Source organism: Ciona intestinalis, unplaced genomic scaffold (assembly GCF_000224145.3).
Source record: "Ciona intestinalis unplaced genomic scaffold, KH HT000246.1, whole genome shotgun sequence".
Classification (NCBI taxonomy): Eukaryota; Metazoa; Chordata; class Ascidiacea; order Phlebobranchia; family Cionidae; genus Ciona; species Ciona intestinalis.
Genome location: NW_004190567.1, coordinates 1 through 9,595, shown reverse-complemented (window position 1 = coordinate 9,595; position 9,595 = coordinate 1). Strand labels below are relative to the sequence as shown.

At 32.7% G+C, this 9,595-nt stretch overlaps 1 protein-coding gene and 1 long non-coding RNA gene across 2 annotated transcripts; both read left to right on the top strand.

Moving 5' to 3' along the window:
* The first annotated feature begins 428 nt into the window (after nucleotides 1-428).
* LOC108950553 lies at nucleotides 429-2,024 on the top strand. The gene is made up of 2 exons (XR_003397101.1): nucleotides 429-1,200; nucleotides 1,731-2,024. It is a non-coding gene; the product is annotated as an uncharacterized LOC108950553 (long non-coding RNA).
* A 1,852-nt stretch (nucleotides 2,025-3,876) lies between these two features.
* LOC104265457 (mitochondrial import inner membrane translocase subunit TIM50) lies at nucleotides 3,877-9,585 on the top strand (the record flags this gene model as incomplete). The annotated part of the gene is given in 9 exon segments (XM_009859504.3): nucleotides 3,877-5,131; nucleotides 5,382-5,413; nucleotides 5,589-5,610; nucleotides 6,887-6,945; nucleotides 7,204-7,323; nucleotides 8,016-8,123; nucleotides 8,567-8,713; nucleotides 8,806-8,962; nucleotides 9,528-9,585. Coding segments are annotated over 9 exon segments (1,172 nt in total), but the record flags the coding sequence as incomplete, so codon positions are not given.
* Between the last annotated feature and the right edge of the window lie 10 nt (nucleotides 9,586-9,595).

The window sequence follows — 9,595 nt, the reverse complement described above, 5'->3', positions numbered from 1 at the left end:
AATAGGTGACCGATGGACAAATAATAATGCCGAGTCTTACAATCATGTCATAAAGTGCAAATTTCAGTGGAAGCAAAAAAAAATTGCAGATATAGTAACAACACTAAAAAGTCTTGTTGATGTGGGATACACTGATGTAGAAAGAGCAATTCTTTCAATCGGTCCATATGAACTTACTAATGAATTCTTACATTTTAAAATGGGAGTAAATGAGTGGAGAGACATGGACACTGAAAGCAAATCAAGCCACTTGAAAAAATTTCGTAAATATAATGGTCTGAGACGAGGTAATCTTTCAACTAATTCAAAACTACTAACTGCTCCTATTTCATCAAATGCCGGCAAAAAAGTAGGCCAAATGAAACGACCAAGAGGTGTAAGAACAAGGTCACCAAATAAAAAATTAAAAAAAATGTAATATATTTCATTAAAGTAATAATGACCTGAAACTTCTAACCTGTAAATAATATAAATTACATCATTAGACAGCACATGCAAAGCTGTAAATTATCAATTTCTGATACTTGATTAACTTTAATGTTGAAATGTAGATTCTACATTGTAGAATACAAAATAAAGCGAATGATTGTAGTTTTGAACTGCAAAAGCTGTTTGTGGTAAAATATTTTTTAGGCTCTAGTCTTTTCTACCCCCAAGTAGCCTATTGTTTTGTGCCCGAACTGACTAGATTGAAATATTCCCACTTTGTTTTACATTATAAATTACCACTATTTAAAAATTGTTATTTTAGAATCGTGTTTCTTCATTTCTTCTTTATTCATTTCCTTTCCATTCATTTCTTTTATATATATATATTTCTAATTTTTCTATTAGAAAAGGTTTACATAAACGTGTAGGTATACTTGTTGTAAACTGAGCCAAATATTCACAAATTGTTTACTGCTGCATCATATGGATGCGATTATGGAGAAGATGGTCCTGGAACTGAAGAACAAACAAGAAAAATGAGGCAAGTATTGATGTTAGTTCCACTAAGAATAAATACTGCTACTGTGCTTCACATACTGCTTTCACAGGATTGTGCGGAATGATGTCTATGCTAAAAAAACACCCGGCGGTAACTAGGCTGGCGATGACAGAGTCCCTGACTGCTAGGCGATTCCTGATTGCTAAGGCTTGATTTGACTTTCGAAGCATCTGAACTATCAACAAACCATCTTCGCACCACACAATAAAAAGGTAAACATCTTTAAACTATTATAAGACCCAACACTAACTCTGTGTAAGCCTGGACTTTTACTGTGTCCACCTTTTTTTGCTTTATTGCATGTAGCTGGTTTTCAAACCTTAATAACAGTGGAAAGCAGCAAAATTTAATATATTCACACATTGGTGAGTTTTAAGGTTCTTTGATTGAGATGCGGCAAGTATTCCGTGTAAATCAGGATTATCTGCAATGTTGCAATAACTTCCATTAAGTGTTTAGATAATATCCAAAAACAATCTACAGACATTATAATACTTCTTTATAAAGTCATTTGATTGTCCTCTAAAGTTTTCTTTGTATAGATAATAAGAATTAAATTGCCTTCTTTTCATACTATTCTACTTTGATTTTTGTATTGACCTTTCTGTTCAATATCCTCTTCTCATTTTTCTATTTATTTGTCTATTTTTTTGGTATTTTCCCCCTATTCTTTCTATCTTTGATTTTTCAATTTACAGTAAGATACCATCAGATCCACTATCCTCAAGTATTTGAATTTCAGGTTTACAGCTAAGATGAAGCAACCCTCTACTTATCGGAGTAGTTTCAGACATCAGCATTGATCCATGAAAACTATAAACCTAAATTCAGGAACAAATTGCAACCAACCTCTGACATTATCCTTACCGTTTTTCTAAATGTTACTTAAATGTGCCCTTTTGTACTTCCGTTTTAACCGTGAGCGTCTTTTAACGACTGTCGTTTTACCGTTAATTCTCATTGTTTTGCCTTTGTAAACTTTTCTGAATTTTGTTAGTGTGACCAAGGAGACAAAATAAAATCATTTTGACTTGGATAACACATAATTCATATATCACGACCAAGCGAGCTTACTACTGGACATCTTAGACGTGAATATTACAGACGTGGAAATAGCGGACATAGTCAATATTGCAGACGGACTTAGTGGACTTAGTGGACTTAGTGGACTTAGTGGACTTAGTGGACTTAGTGGACTTAGTGGACTTAGCGGACTTAGCGGACTTAGCGGACTTAGCGGACTTAGCGGACTTAGCGGACTTAGCGGACTTAGCGGACTTAGCGGACTTAGCGGACTTAGCGGACTTAGCGGACTTAGCGGACTTAGCGGACTTAGCGGACTTAGCGGACATGCATTATTTAAAGGGACCCATAGACGAGTGGCTCACATACGATTCAAAATGGCGCGCTTCAATTGACTTCAATTCTGAACACCAGATGCGCAATCTAGTTATATATATGATATCTATGGGATAGACCAAAGTCCATAGAAATCACTATGACACAGAGTACGGCACCTTTTGATTTCTATGGACTTTGAGACACGCTAACTTTTCGGTAGAGGGTGCTAAAATATTTAATTTGTTTTCGCAAATATTTTGTATTTGTCGCGTGAAAAATAACGATTAAAACGTAAACCTGTGTTTCTACGTTTGTGTTTTAAAATAAATTTCAACTTTATCACTCGCGAGCATTGAAAATCGAACGTATTAACTTTAAACACTACGCATCCTATAATATTTAACTGGGACTGGAATAACATAACGTATTTAAACATGATAAACCGTATGATTACATGAATAACAATTTTCTTAAACTACGTTTTGTTTATATATATTCAACGAGGGCATTACAAGAGATCACAGTTCTAATGCGTGAGCATGGTACAAACTAATAAAAAAGGTTGTTATTAATTAATCCTTTTACTACACCGGTCGACTGAGATCGATCAAAAACAAATCAGAAGTAACTAACGAAGTGGGTTTTAGTCGCGATTGATGACTGTGGTGCAGTAGGTAGAATGCATTTTTTATGTATAATAACTCATAAAACCTAATACGTAGGGATGCACATTACAGAATTTTGAATCCATGAGATTCGAATCCTTTTGTATTCGAATCTAATTACGGGATTCGGTATTCTGTTTAATGACGTCATCATATGTCATCTCATATACTATAATAACAATTTTTGAAACTTATTAATTTTGAAAAAAAAAAAAAATTGTGTTTGTAGGACTTTCGAGAGTAAACGTTTCGCAACGTCTTTTCATAGCCTGCTATCCGTTTTGTGACGCAAAAACTCCCCAATAGTACAATTTTTGGTCATTTTACAGCTCATGATCCAACAAGGCTACTAATAAAGAGTCAATTAACTGACTTATGTGGGTGAAATTATTTTTTCCTATAAACATAAAAAGATTCGAAATTCTAGATTCGGAATTCTAGATTCGAAATAAAGTATTCTAGGATATCCTAGAATACATAATTTTTCTGTAATGTGCATCCCTACTAATACGTAGAAGGATTGAAAGGTTTGGTAAAGAATATGTGCAAATTTGCTTTGTACAACTCCTGTACCATGTGTTGACATGTAAACTTTCACTAGTTAACCTTGTCTACGCTTAGAGATGTTTTTTTTTGTGAATTTTGATAAACCGCAATAACGCAGTATTACAGGTAATGTTAGAAGTTAATTTTATTCATATTGTGGGGGCTGCATAATGATATATTGTGAGCGGTAAACTAAAAAAAATGAAGAAACGAGAAACGCGGTTTTTGAGCACGTTAGTGGTCATATAGGTTCTTTTTCGTCTAACAGTTGTTCTTGTTGTTGTTGAGTACGGTAGCGGTCATATAGATCCTTTTTCGTCGAACAGTTGTTCTTGGTGTTGTTGATAAATGTTAAATATTGTTAAGAGTATTAATTAATTACTTGAATTCCAGGTTCATATATATATATTTTATTTGCACAAATGTAAAAATAATACGTTTATAACAAAATTATAACCGTGGACATTTACATTTGTTTGTCTAATATGCTTAGACTTGAGAGAGTCTTCGACTGCTGCATTGTTTATGATTATCCTGTTCGTACTTGCATATACCTGAAAATATAGCAAAAATTTTAATTTATTTGTTTTAAATAATACACAAGTTTATCTGCCTTTTGTTGGACAATTTATTATTGTCTGCAACAATTGGAGCGAGCATATCAATTAATAGCGCTAATCTTAAAGACTTCAAAAACAAACAATTTTTGTGGATCACTTTGGTTTAACTGACAGGTGAATAAGAAGTTTACACAAAACAGTTTGTTACCTGCTGAGACCAGTGGCAGACAAAATCAAAATAAATACAGGGTAATTCCAAAACGCAGGTGCGAATCAACTGGTTAAACTAACTTATGTACCGTTCTTTATGGCGTAGTTGGACACAAATGTGATCAGTACTCAAGCTTCAAATGCGCTGAATATATTTAAACAAAGACGCTTTAAAGAAAAATCTAATGTTCATTGTTCATACAATCTTATGAGTGTTTTAAACATTTAAAAGCGCTTGTAATTCATTCTTATGCAATTCATATTTTAAGGTAAGCATGCAAATTAACGGCAAATTTTTATTATCAGTCACTATATATGTTGATTTTATTTTTGAAAATAACTGATAATCATAATGTCTTGTCGCATCTGGGTGAAATGCAAGAGATGGAATTGTAACAACTTTTTAAAGGTTACTCAGTCATTCAATACTGGAACCTGCAACAATTTACTGGAACCAGCAGAAAATCTAGATTCCTGCTTTATATCATATTCAAGTTATTTGAATAATCCACACCACTTACATTTGCGGAAATATAAGCAAATGGCGCAAAGATCTGTACGCCCCTTTAATCTCAGTTTTAGTACTGGTACTTCATTAGGAAAAGCAGACACACCACAGGATCTTGCTGCAACCAAAATTATTCCTTCTGTATACAACAATGATTTAAAAACAAATAAATATCCCCCTGAACATTTAAATGATAAGAATAATAATTCACATGAAAGCAAGGAAAGTCCTTTTATGAGAAGTCAGAGATTCGCGAAGTGGATTCTACTTGGAAGTTTTGCCATCTGCACGCCATTGTTTATTTTAACAAATGGTAGGATCCTAGAGATAAGTGTATGGTATTCCTATACAAATATTTCCACTTTCGTCCTATTTTCTTTGATAGGTGTTTCCCCCTTTTTTTTATAAATTCAGGATAATCCCAGTGATATTGGAACTTTCACTCACAGTTGTTTTAAGAGTTGTTGTGTATCCAAACCAATATGGTTGGGCATAAGCTTATTAAGTTATTAATTCAGATTCAGTTTCGTGTATCCCTAAAACTAACCATTTCTCCATAACAGGAAGACCCAAAGTGGACCAAGACGGAAATAAGGTATGTAGTTGCATGTGCCCCAAGTGTCCCCTACGTGTCTTGGAATTATGCTGTGTGATCAACAGTTTTATTTAAAATAAGTCTACAGAACCTACAAGCAAACTTGAATATAATTTTGATGTTATATAAGACCTAATAAATGGTCTGAATTTATTTATCGTGATATTATTTTCAGATAATCGATGAGTTTACTGAAAGTGAGTTGTTTTACATATGTTAATAACTACAAAGTTCCTAATTAATGTGTATAGTCAAGTGGGGTAAAAAAACAATGGGGTACTTCAAGCAAGAATTTTTTTTCGGTAAAGTCTAAACAAAATATTGACAAAAAAGCTTTTTTGGGGGTTTGCTAAACTTTTTTTGTAAGTAGGTCTTTTATGATAAACTTATTATAAATGCAGTAATTTGCTTTTTTCCTACAAAGTTTGTTATGGAAACGGCGAAAATTACATCTTTTTTTACAGCTTCGCCTATATTTTCTGATGAAGTAGTTTACCTTTTAAGTTAATTAAAGACTATTAAATTACATGTAATTTTTGTGTTGCTGAATTTAGTTTAAATTAGGGTCAGATGTCCTTTAGATTTCAAAAGCCTTTATCATTTAGTTAAATTAAGTGAAATACTCTGATTACTTCTTGTGCTTTTAGGTGAAATACTCTGATTACTTCTTGTGGTTTACAACTTATAGGCTTTATTTTCATTCATACTAATAAATTTTATTTGTAGGTAAGCTTAGCTTATATTTAATATGTAAAATTAAAAAATTTAACAGAAAAGAGAAGCATTAGAAAAAGGCCGTTAAAAATCGTTAGAGATATTTTGCTTTTGTGGAAAAAGTGGGAAAGAATTAAGGTTTCCTAAAGAATATAGATGGCATAAGTTGTATGACTATGACTAAAAACTTTTTTTTTAATTCTTTTTTTAACCTCTAAGTCAGGTAATAAAACAGCACAAAATTTTAAATAAAATTTCAAATAAACTTAGAAATCCTATCCTACAATCTTTTTTGTACATCAAGGTTTGATGAATATTATTCCTCCAGACTATTTTTTCATATTTATTTATTAATTTGAAAGAAAATCGAAAGTTTATGTTTTCTTTTTTTATTACCCCATTTGACTGTTGAATAGACCTATCAGTTTATTGAATGTACATTTTATATTATTTATCTTGCACAAGTGGATCTAACTTCTTACATGTTTGAGTTTTAAAACATAAATTTTAACCATGAAAACGATGAAATCAGCTATTTAAGGATAGTTGTAGTTGCTTTCAAATATAATAAATATCATATTTAATTTATGTTTAAAGCTGTTTGCACTCTCGATTTTCAGTTGGAGGTACATCTGCATTACTAAATGGATACAGTTATAATTCTTTAAGTGTGCAAGTACTCTATTGTGTTATATTTAATAATAACTTAAGTTTTGGTAATACAAAATTTAAAATCCTTCCTCATGTATTCTTCTATAGATCCTGTTCCTATTGCTTATTTGAAACGAGCATGGGGCGAAATTAATCTTGTAAAGAAGGTTGGTATGAAAGTAATGAAACTACAGGCTTTAGTCTTTCAATGTTAATCAATGATTGTAACTTGTTTATTCTCACAGGGTGAGATAATGTTAAACGTAACTAGTCACCACATGTCTAGTTCTAGATGCGAACTTGCCACATATGTAACTCTGTGGATGTTTACTTTTTCCTTTTTTTAAAAAGTTCCACAAAAGTTGCAGATTGTATTGCTCAGTGCAGTTTCTGTTTCATCTAATCATTAACATGATGTCATATAGGACATTGTTGAACCTTCTTCCAAAAAGTTGCTGCCTGATCCACTTGAAGAACCATATTATCAACCACCTTTTACTTTGGTCATTGAGCTCATGGATGTTTTTCTTCGGCCAGTTTATGATGTGAGTTTTCTTCTTTAGCTTTTAAATACATAGAACATATAATATATATATATTTTTCCTTTTGTTGTTGTAATTAAAAAACGCAATCAGAGTACTTACTATTAGTGATCAGTGGTGAACTGGTAAACAAACAGTAAATGAATGAATGTAACTTACTTTATTCTCGCGGGGCGGAAAACAACAGTCGTTATAACACGAGTGTTCATACAGCTTGTGCCAGCTCAAGAGTTACCATGTATGTTACTTTGTGGGTATTTTTCCCATCTTTTCTGTATGGCTGATAATTTGGTCAACCCATTAGTGACCACTGGGTTGAATTGGCATTAAGTGTCTTGGCCATAGACACTTATGCCCACAATGATAGCAGCGACAAGCCTTGAACCCATCACCGGTTGGTTAAAGGCAGGTGTGCTAACCACTTAGCCACAGCGCTGGACACCACAGTGATGCAAGTAGTTAGTATCATAGTTTTATTAAAATAATATTTTTCCAAAAAATTAAGAATGCCAAATTAAGTTTGTTTTTTGATTCGATGTTCACCGAAACAATTCTGGTTTTTTATACTGCTGTAAGTGCATGCTTAAGCCTTTAAAGGCGGTTTAATCGAATAATCTTTAAATTATAACTTTCGAATACGACTAAACAAACCTTTATCAAAAATCTTGATAGCGTAACTAGTCTTGTTTTAATAGTCAGTGACCGGTTGGAGGTTCAAAAAACGACCTGGTATCGACTATTTCCTAAGTCAAGTTGGACCACCACTTTATGAAGTTGTTATTTTTACAAGAGAAACTGGAATGGTAATGCTAACACTGCTAACACAGGAGTACTAACTAGAATGTCAACTTTTTTTTTGTTGCTGCATTAAGTAGTTTTAAATTCTTAGCTACAAGATATTAATTTTTAAAACCTTGCAAATGTATTAAGTTATTATTATTTAGTAGGATGAGACAGTGTTGTGTATAACAATCAACAATGTATCATATATTTAAAGCATATCGCTAAGAAATGTTCTAGGAAGTAGAATATGCGGATTTGAAGATATATTCGGTATTTGATTTAGATTGATGCAAACTGAAAACTGAATTTGCCCTACTTCAAACATTAAACTTACAAATATTCTAACTCCTAGATTACAAAACTAAACAACAATAAAATACAGTGACATTTTTACTTTAAAATGGTTAGAAAATAATAAATTTTTGGTTTTTGTTTGAAAATAAATCCAAACTGTATTTTTAAGACCGCCTTTCCTCTCATTGATTCCATGGATTCGAAAGGATATATCATGTACCGTCTATTTCGAGATTCGGCTAGATACCAGTCCGGATTCACACTTGGAAGTATTACAAAAGGAAAACTACCAAAGCTAGATCCATATTATCAAAAGGTAAATTAAATATATATATATATATATATTTACTTATCAGCAATGTGTAACAATATGTAAGATTTTAAATGTGAACTATTTTTAAATCACAGGATTTAAAATACCTTAATCGAGACTTAAGTCGTGTTATTATGGTGGATTGTGACCAAAGAGCTTGTGAAAAGCAGCCAGAGAACGGTTTGTGTTTGAGTAAATGGGATGGAGATTCCAATGACACAACATTATTTGACCTTGCTGCTCTGTTACGAAGTAAGATTGTTGGTATGGAATAATTTCACATTTCATGTTGAATGATGGATGACTAAACTTTGTAAATGTCCGGCGTCATAGGACAGTTGCTTTGTGCACCTACCTCTAACCCAAAGGTGATTGGTTTAAGGCTCTTCGCTGCTACCATTGTGGGCGTATGTGTCATTGAGCAAGACACTTAACAGCAATTGTTCCAACCCAGTGGACACTAATGGGTTGTCAAAATTATTAGCCACACACAAACAATAATTAAACATAACACCCGTGTTATGACGACTGTCGCTTTCCTGCCACGCGAGAATACAGTAAGAAATTAAAAAGTTACTTAAATAACTCTGTATTTTATATTGAGGTGTATTAAACATAACACCCGTGTTATGACGACTGTCGCTTTCCTGCCACGCGAGAATACAGTAAGAAATTAAAAAGGTACTTAAATAACTCTGTATTTTTATACCAGATGAGCCATTGAAAGATTTTTTACGTTAGCCCTGGTAGCAGAAGTAACAGAATAGGAAAGTCTCTAACACATACGTATCTCTAATATATATATATATATTTTTAGCAATTGCAACCAGTAATGTAGATGATGTACGCCCAATATTAAAACACTATGGGAAATATAGTGATCCA